Consider the following 16,908-nt stretch of genomic DNA (forward strand, 5'->3'; position numbering starts at 1 on the left):
AGGCATAAAGCCAAGGTTGACAATTTACTGCCATTTAGAGTTATGGAATGTTTGCTCACAAGTATAATTAATTGGCTGATCGCTCCTGATGATGTGGATGCAATTATGTGATCCTTCCATAACCCATTGGAAGTCCCACCCAGCTGACTAACATTACTTCAAAAGTGTGAAATTCCTGAATTGCTCTGCTCATTCTCAGTCATTGTAAATATGAATGTATTATTAACTGACTTGCCTAGTTAAATAAATAAATACATTCTAAAACTGCTTTTGGGCACTAGAGTCCTCTATCTATCTCTATGGTCGGATCTGTGTTTACTTCCGGATTTCGTTCGCAGCAGCTGAAGATTGCTAGCGGTTTGAGCTCCAGAGCTAATACAGTACAAGGATTCATGACAGAGTGTTGCTAGCTAGACTAGTGGCATCGCAAGACTCGATTCATTCGGTCCTGCAGTCTGCGAAGGACATTCGACACGCCAGCGTACGGGGAAGTAAAGCGAAGCCCCAGCAGGATACCTCGCTGACTGGAAATTGGACCGAGACTTTTGCCCGCTCTTCTCCGAGCTCAAAGTCACTCAATGCTGCGCTCCTCTCACTCAGCGCAGCACCAGGGCTCCGACTAGGTAGCTAGCTGTTCATGTTCTTGTAGTTATCTAGGCTCAGGTTAAAAACAAGGACATCAGCGATACGTTTTTGACATTTGACGACCGAATTAAGCACAGGGAGAAACCGATCCACGAAGAGTCGGGGCCAGGCAGGGAAGCGAGGGGTGCCCGGATAAAGTAGGGGGTCGCCTCCAGCAGCCTTGGCGGATTTATCCCTACCCTTGTTACAAACATCATGGATTGGTTAATGGGGTGAGTACAGCTACCCCTTTCCCGTTGACAGCACATAACGTTACAGTACCAGTTACTAATCTCTTTTGTGGCTGGTAATATTTGACAGCTACAAAACAAACGATGTTTAGCTCTTTTACTATCAGAAAATGCACGATAAATAATACTATTATGGTGGTAATGACTCCCCTTTCCCCTGGATGGCTAGCTACCTAAGTACTGTAGATATCATCATGGCATGTTCTCATTTTTGGCCAACGCGGTAACATTAACCGGCGAGACGCTATTTTGAGCATCCGGTGCAGTGTGGCCTGACGTTGCACAGCAAGTGGCCAAGAAGATTAGGTAGTGAAAATGTATTTCTATAGAAGCCCGTCACGCAGGCTATACTAACGTTAACTAGATATCTAACTAGTTAGCTAGCTTTCAGGTAGCTAGATTTATCGGACTAGCCGTGTTCTGTGTAACGTTATTTCCCTCGCAAGGTGCATTGTTTGGCTAACGTCTCGATCAGATTTCAACATGGAAGCAAGCGAACTATTTAGCCAGCTAGGTTTTTGCTTGCTACGTTAACTTCGTCTTCACTGTAAATTGGCTAGTTAGGTAACAAGTTAGCGGTAGCTAGAGGGCTAGCTGGCGGCACACAGGCACGGTGACTTGTGCGGATTTTGTTACGTTTTCGTACGAGTCTAAAGAACATGTTCTAGCTACAATGTATCATATTTTGGTTGAGCAAATACATTTTAGAGGTTATCATGACGGTGTAGTTTGTTTAGGTCAATTGTGCTGTAACTAAAGGCAAGCCAGGTGTGTGGCGACGTCATCGTGGGAATTGACACCTCGTTGCGAATGCGATGCTGACCTGTCACTTTATTTTCTGGGTGACACTTCCGCCTTTAGAGTTCTAGCTCTGAAGAGGGGACTTGTATATCTTGTAGCTTGTTTGATAATGGATTGTAGAGTTGTAGCTCAGTTTATGGCTTGGTTTTTGACAGGTCACTGCTCATGTATCATCTGTAGGGGTAGGGAGGGAGAGATTGTGAATGTATTATACTTCCATGCCCAGTCCTGTCTTTCCATCATGACGTGAGACATTGCAAGACAAGTGTATTCTCCCATTGGGGTCGTTCCATGTAATTTCAGCAAGCCGTGATACCATCTCAGATTGTTCTGAAATTGTTTCTGGATTTGGAAACGTATAAGATAAGAATTGGGGAAACATTATTTAAATGAAATACCACATGAAGCGTGAAAATGCTAATATATGTACCATGGACTTGCTTTGGATTTGTGACACACACTAAAAAGTTAGCATTTGAAACAGTGGCCAGGCATGGGTTGCTGTCATACCTGGTCCATGGAAAACCAATATGTAATTTTGGTGAACTATCCCTTTAACGATGGGGATTCTTTAAAAAAAATGACCTAATAGCATGAACACCACCACCTAGTGGTCAGAACCTGGTGATGTAGGGTGGGACATAACAACACCTTCAATAACGAGGTTTCCATTCAACCTTTTAATGTGAGTAATGTTGGATAAAATATTTTTTATGACAGGCCTGATGGAAACAGATTTTTTTCCGCCCTGTAAACTTTCCAAATGTTGACAAAACAAAATACACTAGACAAAGTGGGATATTTGGGCATAAAAGCGTTTGACATTTCGTGCATAATTCGTTCTACCTATACAAACATTTTGTGTGGGTGATATGCTTGATGGTGATATGCTTGATGCTCCTTTCCAATACATTTCGAGGGTCTTATTCTGGTGACATGATCATCGATGCTGGGTTGCAGTTTTACAAATAAAAATAATCTCACTCTTTTGTCCATAATAATCTCATCATCCAACCCTGTTCCTGGAGATCTACCGCCTGTAGGTTTTCACTCCAACCCTAATCTAGCACACCTGATTCTAATAATTAGCTGGTTGATTGCGAAAACCTACAGGAGGGTAGCTCTTCAGGACCAGGGTTGGAGACCCCTAATGTAGGCTATACGTGTATCTGCACTCAGTTGGCTAGAGTGCATGTGCCAATACGTGAGTGGCCACACTTGCTATATCATTTTTTGTTTTTGTGAGAACCATCAGTAGAGTTAACCCATTTAATGGAAACCCATTTAACTTGCATTTATGTGCACTACGTCATCACGCACAGCCTTTTATCCGCAACAAGTACATTTGATGGAAACCCATTTCTAGTAGGAAAATGTGCATATAGTTTTATGCATGAAAATCTGTCTCCAATTGGATGGAAACCTAGCTATATACTAATTTCTCTGAACAGGGGGAAAAAACATCACCAAATTCATTGAGAATACATTACATAGGATGAAGAAACAGTACTCCAAGCCACAGCTCCATACTACTTGTCAAACATAGAGAACTGATACTGTATACTCGTCGTTGACGTGGGATTGGCATAGGGTGTGAGGAATCCATGGAATGATAATCTTATTTTTTTAACAACAAATGATTTTGGAAAAATTTGAAATGGCTGGTGTCAATCCTCTTTCTTGTGCTTTTTGAGGTGGAATGATCCATTGGCCTTATTTGTTTCTTGACTACAGATTTTGTTTCCTGACTTAGTCACCCAATATTTACAATGCAAACCCTGGTGAATCAGGCAAGGGCAGAGTCTGATTCATATTTGCATGCAAAGAGAGGAGAGTAATGAAAATGTAATTGACAACTTTGCAATGGCGTGATAAGCTCAGAATATATGCACGTGATTAGCAGACAAACGCATTTGCCTGTTTATGAACTCACTCAAGGAGTGCATCAGCTCGTGTAGATTATCAACCTCTCATTGAACTCTTAGCCTAACTGCCAGTCACTTGCTGTGTGTTTTTATAATGTTAACCCTCCTGTATTTTCTGGTATTATTTTAATCTGTCGCAGCTTCATTCTGTGTAGAAGAGGTCTATGTATTGTCACACGGCATATCGAAGTAGATTTGAAAGAGCTCGTCTGTCTGTCCGTCCGTCTACTATTTGTGAGTGGGGTTATGGAGAGATCAGTGCTCCGTCTTCATACAGACACACAGCTTGTCTCACTGTCTGCCTGTCTTGTGGTCCTGGGCCACCACTGATATCATTTCCCAGGCAGGATCTAGAACACAGCACAGGAACAGAACACTTCCTTTGTCTGCCCCGGCAGTGTCAAGGCAGGAGTCCCCACTGAAAGGTGTGCCGCCCTAGCCCAGTCACTCAGTCAGTGTGAGGGCAGAGGAAGGGGTGGAGGCCTGCTGTTTGGGTGGTTCTCCTCCGCTTGACATTCTGGCTGAGAGATAACAACAAGGCAGTCACCGCCCCATTGGAATCCCTGCCAAAATATGAACCAGGCACCGGCTTCGACTTATTGGTTTTTATCTGACATTCGTCGCCTTGTTGATGTGGTGGTGGTGATGACTCATGTATTATTTTTTTTCTTTGAAAAATATTTATATCTCTCAACCCCTATGCTTCTCTCTCACTGCAATTTGTTTTCTCTCTCTTTTTCCTGAAGTCTGCGATCAGCTCTTTTGTTTTGTTAACGCTGAGTAAGAGGTTATTTTCCTGGCACCACCCTCCCAGGGCCCTCACCTCCTCCCTGTAGGCTGTTTTGTCATTGTTGGTAATCAGGCCTACTACTGTTGTGTTGTCTGCAAACTTGATGATTGAGTTGGAGGTGTGTGTTGCCCCGCAGTCATGGCTGAACAGAGAGTACAGGAGGGGGCTGAGCACGCACCCTTGTGGGTCCCCTGTGTTGAGGATCAGCGAAGTGGAGGTGTTGTTTCCTACCTTCACCACCTGGGGGTGGCCCGTCAGGAAGTCCAGGACCCAGTTGCACAGTGTGTGATTCAGACCCTGGGCCCCAAGCTTAATGATGGGCTTGGAGGGTACTATGGCGTTGAATGCTGAGCTATAGCTGCTGGTGTGTGTGCGAGACCTGAATGCATGCAAAGCTTCTTTGCCCTTGTCCAGAGTGCGTCACTCCTGAGAGTGGAGTCTTGAATGAGTTAACCAAGCGTGTAATCACTCTGAATACAGACGATGCAGGGTGAAGGATGACGCAGCCACAATGAATGGAGGGATGACATAGAGAAGACGATAACACCAGGACTGATGGATAGAGGGAGTGAAAGAGTAATAGATGGTGACGGGGTAATATGTCCCTAACTGATAAGGTAGAGAAGGAAGGAAGGCGAGAAGGACCCACAGACAGTTGGAGGAGCGATGGCGTGAAGGAGAGGGGGTGCTATGGGAGCTGCTCTTGGGATTACGATACAGGGATGAAAAGCTTAATGATGCAGGGAATGATGGGATGGAGGGAGGTGCCCAGAGAGACTGGTGGAGGGAGGTGCCCAGAGAGACTGGTGGAGGGAGGTGCCCAGAGAGACTGGTGGAGGGAGGAAGAGGGTGAAAAGGGAACCCATGACGGGATCACGTGATGAAGAGAAGGTTGACAGGACCACGACGGGATCACGTGATGAAGAGAAGGTTGACAGGACCATGACGGGATCACGTGATGAAGAGAAGGTTGACAGGACCATGACTGGTGGAGGAAGGGAAAGGATGGATAGAGAAGAGACAATGTGGGAGTTGCTGATGCAGGCCTCGACATTAATGCTTGTCCTCTTGTATTTTATTTAGCCTTTTATTTAACTAGGCAAGTCCGTTAAGAACAAATTCTTATTTACAATGACGGCCTACCAAAAGGCAAAAGGCCTTCCGCGGGAACGGGAGCTGAGGTTACAAATCTAGGACAAAACACACATCACGACAAGGGAGACGCCCCAACACTACGTAAAGAGAGACCTATGACGACAGCACAGCATGGCAGCAACACATGACAACAACACGGTAGCAACACAACATGGCAGCAGCACAACACGGTAGCAGCATAAAACATGGTACAAACATTATTGGGTACTGACATCAGCACAAAGGGCAAGAAGGTAGAGACATCCATACATCGTGCGAAGCAGCAACACGTGTCAGTGTCCATGATTGAGTCTTTGAATGAAGAGATGGAGATAAAACTGTCCAGTTTGAGTGTTTTTGGGGGGGGAGTTTGCAGCTCGTTCCAGTCGCTAGCTGGATACTTTAAATACTTAAAGTATCCAATAGTCGGACAAGAAGAATATACACTACGTTAACAAAAGTATGTGGACACCTGCTCATCGAACATCTCATTCCAAAATCATGGGCATTAATATGGAGTAGCCCCCCCTTGCTGCTTTAATAGCCTCCACTCTTCTGGGAAGGCTTTCCACTAGATGTTGGAACTTTGCGGGGTCTTGCGTCCATTCAGCCACTAGCATTAGTGTGTGTCCATGCGCGGGTAAGTTTTCCGATAATCACAATAAACAAACAATTACTCCAGAGAGGCCAACATTGGAATAATATTTAAATACATTTTTCATGTACGTACACAAAAAAGCATTAATGTCAAAATGTAGGTGATATGCATACTGGGTAGAGACTCCTGTCCAAACAAATGCTGAAATGATTGAGGCGCCAGAAAATGTAGCCAAACTTTAATTACATAAATATAGGCTTAATGCCAGTCATGTTTGACAATTACCATCTACAGTCTTTATACTGTCAACATAAGGTGGCTTCAGAAAGTATTCATACCCCTTGACTTATTTTATTTAACCCTTTATTTTACCAGGTAAGTTGACTTAGAAAACATTTTTATTTAAGGCAACAGCCCAGGGAATAGTTACAGGGATGAATGAGCCAATTGGAAGCTTTGAAGATTAGGTGGCCATGATGGTATGAGGGTCAGATTGGGAATTTAGCCAGGACACCAGGGTTAACACCACTACTCTTACGATAAGTACCATGGGATCTTTAGTGACCACAGAGAGTCAGGACACCCATTTAACGTCCCAGCTGGAAGACTGCACCCTACACAGGGCAATGTCCCCAGTCACTGCCCTGGGATGTTGTTGTTTTTTAGACCAGAGGAAAGAGTGCCTCCTACTGGCCCTCCAACACCACTTACAGCAGCATCTGGTCGCCCATCCAGGGACCGACCAGGACCAACCCTGCTTAACTTCAGAAGTAAGCCAGCAGTGGTATGCAGGGTGGGTATACAGTGAGGGAAAAAAGTATTTGATCCCCTGCTGATTTTGTACGTTTGCCCACTGACAAAGAAATGATCAGTCTATAATTTTAATGGTAGGTTTATTTGAACAGTGAGAGACAGAATATCAACAAAAAAATCCAGAAAAACGCATGTCAAAAATGTTATGAATTGATTTGCATTTTAATGAGGGAAATAAGTATTTGACCTCTCTGCAAAACATGACTTAGTACTTGGTGGCAAAACCCTTGTTGGCAATCACAGAGGTCAGACGTTTCTTGTAGTTGGCCACCAGGTTTGCACACATCTCAGGAGGGATTTTGTCCCACTCCTCTTTGCAGATCTTCTTCAAGTCATTAAGGTTTCGAGGCTGACGTTTGGCAACTCGAACCTTCAGCTCCCTCCACAGATTTTCTATGGGATTAAGGTCTGGAGACTGGCTAGGCCACTCCAGGACCTTAATGTGCTTCTTCTTGAGCCACTCCTTTGTTGCCTTGGCCGTGTGTTTTGGGCCATTGTCATGCTGGAATACCCATCCACGACCCATTTTCAATACCCTGGCTGAGGGAAGGAGGTTTTCACCCAAGATTTGACGGTACATGGCCCCGTCCATCGTCCCTTTGATGCGGTGAAGTTGTCCTGTCCCTTTAGCAGAAAAACACCCCCAAAGCATAATGTTTCCACCTCCATGTTTGACGGTGGGGATGGTTTCTTGGGGTCATAGGCAGCATTCCTCCTCCTCCAAACACGGCAAGTTGGGTTGATGCCAAAGAACTCCATTTTGGTCTCATCTGACCACAACACGTTCACCCAGTTGTCCTCTGAATCATTCAGATGTTCATTGGCAAACTTCAGACGGGCATGTATATGTGCTTTCTTGAGCAGGGGGACCTTGCGGGCGCTGCAGGATTTCAGTCCTTCACGGCATAGTGTGTTACCAATTGTTTTCTTGATGACTATGGTCCCAGCTGCCTTGAGATCATTGACAAGATCCTCCTGTGTAGTTCTGGGCTGATTCCTCACCGTTCTCATGATCATTGCAACTCCACGAGGTGAGATCTTGCATGGAGCCCCAGGCTGAGGGAGATTGACAGTTCTTTTGTGTTTCTTCCATTTGCGAATAATCACAGAAACTGTTGTCACCTTCTCACCAAGCTGCTTGGCGATGGTCTTGTAGCCCATTCCAGCCTTGTGTAGGTCTACAATCTTGTCCCTGACATCCTTGGAGAGCTCTTTGGTCTTGGCCATGGTGGAGAGTTTGGAATCTGATTGATTGATTGCTTCTGTGGACAGGTATCTTTTATACAGGTAAGAAACTGAGATTAGGAGCACTCCCTTTAAGAGTGTGCTCCTAATCTCTGTTCGTTACCTGTATGAAAGACACCTGGGAGCCAGAAATCTTTTTGATTGAGAAGGGGTCAAATACTTATTTCCCTCATTAAAATGCAAATCAATTTATAACATTTTTGACATGCATTTTTCTGGATATTTTTGTTGTTATTCTGTCTCTCACTGTTCAAATAAACCTACCATTAAAATTATAGACTGATAATTTCTTTGTCAGTGGGCAAACGTACAAAATCAGCAGGGGATCAAATACTTTTTTCCCTCACTGTAGCTCGTTCAAGTAATCATCAAATTGCTTAAGGTAGGCACTTCAAAGCAAAGTAGCTAGCCAACTAAGACCTGTTTATCTATAATCTTGTTTCACTAGGGCTGTGACGATCATAGAATTTTTGGTAATGTTTTTTGGGTCAAGCAAATTACCACGGGCACAGTTTAACCGTTCAAATTGTAAAATGAAGGTACATTTTCTCTCTCCTGCTGTGCTGCTGACTGTAGCAGTTGCCCCATAGAAATAGAATGAGTAGAAAGGGTGTCTCCATTCAAGTCAATGACGGCATAATCGGTAGACTGTCAGACATTTTGAGTGTGCCCATGCCAGGAAGTAAAATGCAGGAAGTATACCCTTCAATCTGTGCTGTGATTTGTTGACTCGACTGACATTACAAAAAATACATTCCATGGCATGAGCCACATCAGTTGGCCTCATTTGAGTGAGCATTGTACATTACCATGGCAATCCAGCATCAGTTGATGGAACATTTCAAAATACCATGGAAATGATTGCATCACAGTCAGCCATTGTGAGTTTACCAGTCAAATTGCCAGGGTTAGAGCTTCCAAGCCCGTTCTATTCATTCTATTTCTAAGAGTGGCCCGCTCTCTGCCATTGTGTTGCCTAGCAACACAGTAAACAATCTATCACGCAGCGGTCATGCCTCTGGGTCATACAGACTTGATATTCGCTAGCCTAGCTGATTTCAACTTTGGTTTTTAGAAATTCACTTTCGCTTATAAATGTCCACACTCACAAAGAATGACATTGGATAGTTTATTTCAGCGCACAGAAGCAAGTTTTCTGGTTGGATTTTAAATCATTTTTACAACTTTACAAACGGGAGAAATATGTGCACTGTAGCTGGTATAGTCTTTGATATCCCAGGCCTTGGACCATCGTTAACGCGTGGAGATTGCTCACTTTGATCCAATTATGATCAATTATTCTATTATAATTATTATTATGATCAATTATGATCATATGTATTGCTTGCTATTTTATATTTTTGTGTTATTCTACTTTTTTTTTTTTTTTTTTAACATTTACATTCTGACAATTCATAACGATATTCTACTTGTCCAACAATTGTATTTACCTGTCCTGGAGCCCTGGTGTGTGTCCATCTGGGTGCGGCAGGTAGCCTGGCGTGTAGGAGCCGTGACGTGGATGTCGATTTTAAGGTAGCCGCCACCCCCGCCTCTGAAGACACATTTCGGTTGAATGCATTCAGTTGTGCAACTGACTAGGTATCCCCTTTTCCCTTCACTTTCTACTTCTAGTGTGCAACAGCTTGTTGTCAAGACCTTCACACGGTTGGCAGACGATTGGGGTTTCGGTGTGTTGTATTCTTGTGTATGTTGGTCCCATGACTTTGGAGCCAGGTGAACTCATTGCTGAGGGTTCAATAGGACGTTAAATGACAGGGGAGCTGAACAGCAACGCCTACATGTCTTGTCCCGCTGGGGGAAACCCGGCGGGCGCTACAGATGTTTAATCCCTCCTGCTTTTCAATGATGGATTGGTAATACACGATGGAGAGAGAGAGAGAGAAATGACAACTGCCAAGCAAAGTGGTGTTGGCTTTAGAGTGCATGACCTTAACAATGGCTGTTTTTGAGTGCAGATGGTGGATAGAACACAGGCTATATGTCAGCCTGCTCAGACAAACATGGAGACTGTTGATGAAAAAGACCGCCGCCAACTGGTGGTGGTCTCCGAAAGTGGTGCCGGCGCCTCTGTTCGAAGGCGTGGTAATGAGCGAACACACTTAATTAAGACACACACACACACACCAATTTAGCAGGAGGGGATGAGTAAAAGTGGTTACCTACAAGATAAAAATAAGAATATGTAACAGTGCTAAGCTAACGATGGTTTAAGCAATAAACACGTGTAGGCTAATGACAGGGGAATAGCAGTAGGGCCTATACATTGTAGCAGCTGATGTAGTAGCAAGGAAATGGAAGCATACATAATGGCTAGGCGAACCGAACGAGTGTGCTTACATACTCCCTTAAAAGACATTCGCTTGGAAAAAACAGGAAAAAAGTGGCAATAGTACTGTTTGTCCGTTTTGAGACACCATAGCCAGTATACGCTTCCTCAAAATAGTCAGAATTTAGCTAATATAACTCGGGAAATCTGTCATTAATTTTGACATTTTTGCCAAGGTCTTAGTCGCACAATCTTACATCTAACTAAGTGGTTCGGTGCAGTATTTCTCAATTACAAAATTGCATTAAAACGAGTCGTCTCTTGTTCAATAACGACAAATAATTTACTGAAGAATCCCTACTGTTGACCAATCACAGACAAAGGGTCGTAGACTTTGGCTACCGACTTAAGTTTGCCTCCCCAAAAAATGTGCACGTGTGTGTGCCAGAACCCTCACCGAAGTCCTAAACGAACAGAAATGTCACAAAATGACACCATAATATATGCACAAACTCTTCCGAACACTTTCACCTGGGAAGCACGCCTCAAGGTGTTAGCGTAGGCTAACGGGTTACACCAAGAACATAAGGGCAATGAACATAGCAGACTATATACAAAGCAACCAATCTAATCTGATTGTCTAGGGCCAGAGCTGTGAGAGGCCAGTTTATGGCCCCCATAGCCTGCCAAGCTCCATAGGGGCAAGGGATCCCCCTACTGCAAGAGTTAGAATGTCAGTTTGTGAGACCGTGTCCCAGGGCCAGAGAGAGTGACTGTGACAGGGTTTTCTACAGTTGATCCTATCTCCATAGTCTCTTAAGAAAATAGGGGGGGATATGCTCCAAATAGCATCAAACATTTCACAAACTCTGGCTCCACGTGGCCTAAGGAAGGTTTGATCTGACTGGGCTTGTACATGTGATCCCTCCCTTGTTAGACTCAGGGCTTGTTAGGCCGATTCACCGGCGGGCAACCATGTCCTTTTGGGACGAGCTGTAGATGTAATGAAAAGCGCTATATAAAATACAAGCACAATGTCAGTCGCTTTAAATTCGAAACAAATTAACAAAACAATTTTAGGGGTCTGCAGTTCATGAGCGACGGTCTTTCACCGCTTTCGATGCTAGGTAGTTCGAACAAGTCGCATGTTCGATCGGAGGGAGCCTAGACGGTACAGCCAGGCCATCTGACAAACAGGCCACAGAGCTCTTCATCGGGGCACCGCGTCATCTTCGATGTTCAGAGCACTTCCTCTGTAGGGTAGGCTGGATCGCCCACTCCTGAAATGCAGCACCCACCTGGGCAACGCTTCGGCCACTGTAAAAGACCCAGTAAGACCTCCACACCTCAGCAGTAGTTCGGTGAAAGCCCCCCCCCCCTCACACCGCAGTCCCCTTCCCTCTGAAACAGGGCTGGTGGCCAAAAAAGCCAATGCTTGTTTACATGGTGTTACTGCATCATTCAAATGGGCAGCAGAGATGGCTGGAGGGGAGATTCATAGAGCTAGATATGAACTCGCATCACACCCAGGGACAGCCATGGCTATTTACTGTGTGTCACGCCATAGTCACGCACAGCCAAGTGTGTGTGTGTGTGGATGTCTACATTGTGTGTTTTTTTATAAACATGAGTAGGCATTGGCCTATACCAATGTGTGTGTTATTTTATTTGTGTGTGTCTGAGTAGTACTACTCCTTTCTACCTCTGACCCACGCTGTAACTACATGTGCTGGTACATTTCATAGCAGCTGTCATTTGCTTGTTAGCGGCCATGTCCTCGTCTCAACCCATCTCTCACACACACACACACACACACACACTTAAAAAAACACTTTTTTTGAATCCACCAATCAAATTAACAAAAGAAAAAGGATCCAAAATATTTCAAAGGTCCCTCTGTGCTTGGCACTCAAGGGTACAGAAAGCACCCCCCCTTCTCCGAACAGCTAGGCTGCTCACGATGGCTGAATCAGAGCAGTACCTAGCCAACTGCTTTGTCCTAGTTTTTATCAGGCCCGCAATCTGGAGGCCACGCACTGCAAGCCTGTGAACGTGGCCGAGACTGCCGAATAGCAGCGCCACCAGCATTCACCTACACCCGAGGCTGTCCCAGCGTGCCACGAGGGACTGGTATTTTAAGCAGCTTCTCTGCAAAGGCCTGCTCCATGTAGCCATCCAATGAGAAGCCCACTTCCAAAATAAGCCCCCCCCCCCCCCCCACAACAACAATATCTTGTGTAGTTGGCACACAGGAAACATATCAACATCAAACCAGCTTCCCCTTACACAACAATGTTCATGCATGTGTGCTGTTGGTGAGACCACTTGTCTCACCTCGCTGGCTGTCAGGTCAACACGGCGGTCATGTCTAGCAATGTACAAATCCTTGTATGAACAGCAGCCATTCACAACATGGACAATGGACTCCATTACATTTGACTCGTGTAGAATACAAAATGGGTCATGGTTTGCAGGGTACCAGAGTGCTAGGTTCTATTTTGTTGGTAGAACTCGCAGTCTTGCCTTAACAGTAAAAGGTGAGAATGTCCTCTCCAACGGCAGCAGTCTGGCACATGGAATGGGAGACAGAGTGGTCAGCACAGTCCAGAGCAGCGAGTTTTGCCTCAGGCCAGTCCAGTTTTGCAGTAGCTGCATATTCGTCTGATTAACATAGGAGCGTGGTCTTGGATGTAGGATGGGATGTTCCGTCGTGGGTGACCGAAGCCTCCACGACAACACAGCGGTCTGCAACTGCATCAGAGGCAGTCGCCGGCTCAGTTTGCATATCAGTCCGTGTCCACCTGAGCTCCTCTCCAGTCCGGTTGATCAGGTCGTTGAAGTCCGGCCTGTCTGTCAGACTCTAAAGCCTGCAGCACGAGTTAATGATTTAAACTGATTTAATGAGCCATTTGCAGTTTCCCTGTACCGGCCGTGTGTACTTAGACTTGCATGGCATAATCTTTGAAACAAACATATGCTACTGGCAGGATCAACCAGGTAGGGTTAGTCTGTAAGCACACACACGCATACGCACGCACGCACACACACACACACACACACACACATACTCCGTGGTAGAGAACGACTGATAATCGGTCTGGCTGATATTTTTGGCCTTTCGTTGACTACCGGCACAGCCGATATCTGCTGTGTAAAGCGAGCACACTTGCCTCTTGTGTCAAATTGTTGCAAGTCGACGAGGAACCTCTGGCTAGACTGCATCTTGTTAGCTACCAACTCATGCTACAGCACGTTACAAAACAAGATACCGGTAACTTGCAAGCTACGGTTTAGTTTAGTGTCCTGCTCCTTTATCCAGTTTTATGAAGAGCTTTACCATTCCCAAAACAATATTACCATGTATAGTATGTAATTTGGTAAAAACAAAGTCAAGTTAATTGATTTTAAAATTGATTCTGGGAAATTGTCATCAAAATGTTCAAATGTAATGATATTGAATATCGGCCACCTTGACTCCCAAAAATCGTCCCCACAAAATGAAATCACAGTGGTTCTTTATGCAGTGGCACTGTGTTAGACCAGGTAAGTGAGTTTCCTTTGCTAGAGCCAGGGTTGGGGCCAATTCCATTTCAATTCCAGTCAATTCAGAAAGAATGCTGAAATTCCAATTCTCCTCAATACTTTTAAATGAGTAACGTTTTGAATTGGAATTTGGTTTACTTTTATAAATTGACTGGAATTAAAATTGCACTTGACCCCTCCCAAACCCTGGTTAGAGCTGAAGATATTGGCTAGAGAAAAAAACACTTCAAAATTTCTGGCAAACAAACCCAATCCTTTCAAAATGTAACAAACCATACAACTCACCGTTAGTCTCGGCGTAATTCCTTTATGGTGGAATTGATACATCGGATATTTTGTCTTGCTGTCGCCGCATTCTCCTGGCTGGCTGGAGCAGGGACTAACAGAACATCGCTTTGCCCGGATTTGAGTCGACTACCTTTCTACGGCGCTCTCTCTGTTTCCACAATGTTCTTTTACCCTCTTTTTAAAAATCTTTACTAGGCTTGTTTTACTATGCTGTGGCTCCTACTCGCCAGGCCCTTGTCTATGAGGGTGTCCGGATGTCTTAATTCAGGGGTTCCCTAACTTGTTTTGGACTAATCAAGTCTCGGCCCCTCCGAAATAACGCTTTAAAGGTCCCCCTCTTGGCATCCGAGAGAACATTTTGTTGAAATGTCTTGAGTCAATAAGTATTGAACCTCTTTGTTATGGCAAGCCTAAGTAAGTTCAGGAGTAATAATTAGCTTATCAAGGTGCTTAGGTTGCATGGACTCACTCTGTGTGCAATAATAGTGTTTAACACATTTTTTTTTTAATGACTACCTCATCTCTGTACCCCCACACATGCAATTATCTGTAGGGTCCCTCAGTTGAGCAGTGGATTTCAAACACAGATTCAACCACAGACCAGGGAGGTTTTCCAATGCCTTGCGAAGAAGGGCAACAAAAAAAGAAGCAGACATTTCAATATCCCTTTGAGCATGGTGAAGTTATTAATTACACGTTGGATGGTGTATCAATACACTCAGTCACTACAAAGATACAGGCGTCCTTCCTATCTCAGTTGCCAGAGAGGAAGGAAACCGCTCAGGGATTTCACCATGAAGCCAATGGTGACGTTAATACAGTTAGAGTTTATCTGTGATAGGACACACCTTAGGATGGATACACATTGTAGTTACTCCACAATACTAACCTAAATGACAGAGTGAAAAGAAGGAAGCCTTTACAGAATTATTTTTATTCCAAAACATGCATCCTGTCACAAAAGTAATACAGCAGAAAATGTGGCAAAGCAATTTTTGTCCCGAATACAAAGTGTTTTATGTTTGGGGCAAATCCAATACATTCCTGAGTACAACAGAAGTTGCCATATTTTCAAACATAGTGGTGACTGCATCATGTTATGGGTGTGCTTGAAAGGACTGGGGAGTTCACTCGTGGGTGTGAATAATTATGTACATTTGATTATCTTTGTTGTATTTTCAATTTACATTTCAAAAAATGTTTGCATTTTGTCATTATGGGGTATTGTGTGTAGTTGGGGAGGGGGGGGGAAATCAATTTAATCTATTTTGAATTCAGCATGAATACTTTCTGAAGGCACTGTAATTTCTTGCAATTTTACACATTTTACCATGGGGCAGAGAGAACATTTTTGCAGTTTTTAAAGCTGAAATTACAGTGCATTTATGTTCAAAACAACATTTTTGGGCAATACAAGAAAATATGTATAATTGTGGGCGTGCTGTGTATACCAATATCCCTGTGAGCCTCACAGGCCAATGTTGTGCGTCTCTAAGAGTTAAAAACATAAAGGCTTGATAATATTACAGTGCATTGCACCCTCTCAACTTATTCCACAGATCTCTTGTCCATAATAGGTTTCGTCTGTTACTTGCCATATTCATTTCAAATCTGTCCGCGGACCCCACTCTGGGAAACCCCTGTCTTAAGTCTGTTATGGGGATATTAGAATTGATCTGAGGCTCTAGAACACAGCTTACCGTAAGACCTGTCTAGAAAGGAGCATTTACAACCTTCAACACGCACAGGAACATACACACACACAGGTCTGTGCGTGTCTAAGAGGGAGCGCTACTGTTGACTTGATCTACATAGACCGTTCGTGCTCTCAGTAGAATGCTCTCTATTTGAACGAGGCAGCTCCCTCTTGCCCCCGCACTTCAATGTTGTCTGTGGAATCTCTGGGGAAATGCTATGTGTGTAGTTGGTGAGTGTCCACGGGGAAGGCCCTGCCTGGTCTGTAGTGTTTGGTTCATTTAGGGAAACTGCTCTAAGGGCTGCTCAGAACAGACACATGTTTATCCCGAAACGGCCCTCAGTCACCCTCTTTATTCATCGCGCTTGTTCTCCTCTCTCTCTCTGTCTCTCTGTCTCTCTCTCTCTCTCAACACTGATGTGTGTTGACATGTGCGTGCTTGGCTTCTGTCGATGCTGAGCTTCTCAGGCTTGCTGAGCAGAGAACACAGGGCCAACCCAACCATGTCAAGCCAAGGCGAACAGGCGCTAACATGTCCGTATAGCAACTCGAGGCTAGCTAGCGTAGCTGGGGTTCGCCAGGGGCAACTAGGGGTTAGCTAGCATAGCTGGGGTTAGCCAGGGCAACTAGGGGCTAGCTAGCAGTGCTGGGGTTAACAGGGGAGGAGACCAAGAGGGGAATGGTCTCATTTGGGAAGGCTGTAAATGGGCACGCCCTTCTCTGCCAGCTCTCCTCTCCCCCTCATGTGCAGCTACTTCATTAAATATCAGTCTAGTGGCTTTGACTTGGTTCTGCTGCAGACAACATGGTTCTTCATTAGTCCTGTTGTCGTTTTGGGACATTGAGACGTTGCATGCATTTTCCCTCATGAGCGAGGCATCACTTTAAGGGCATCTGACACCAGTGATGG

At 44.5% G+C, this 16,908-nt stretch overlaps 1 protein-coding gene across 1 annotated transcript in view; it reads left to right on the top strand.

Moving 5' to 3' along the window:
- The first annotated feature begins 333 nt into the window (after nucleotides 1–333).
- The window catches only part of LOC139530267 (MOB kinase activator 2-like), a 93,748-nt gene continuing 77,173 nt past the window's right edge, over nucleotides 334–16,908 (top strand). Inside the window, exon 1 of the mRNA XM_071326513.1 lies at nucleotides 334–857. Within this exon, the coding sequence (XP_071182614.1) occupies nucleotides 841–857 (17 nt within the window). The 5' untranslated portion in view covers nucleotides 334–840. The remainder of the gene's footprint in view (nucleotides 858–16,908) is intronic.

Source organism: Salvelinus alpinus, chromosome 9 (assembly GCF_045679555.1).
Source record: "Salvelinus alpinus chromosome 9, SLU_Salpinus.1, whole genome shotgun sequence".
Lineage (NCBI taxonomy): Eukaryota > Metazoa > Chordata > Actinopteri > Salmoniformes > Salmonidae > Salvelinus > Salvelinus alpinus.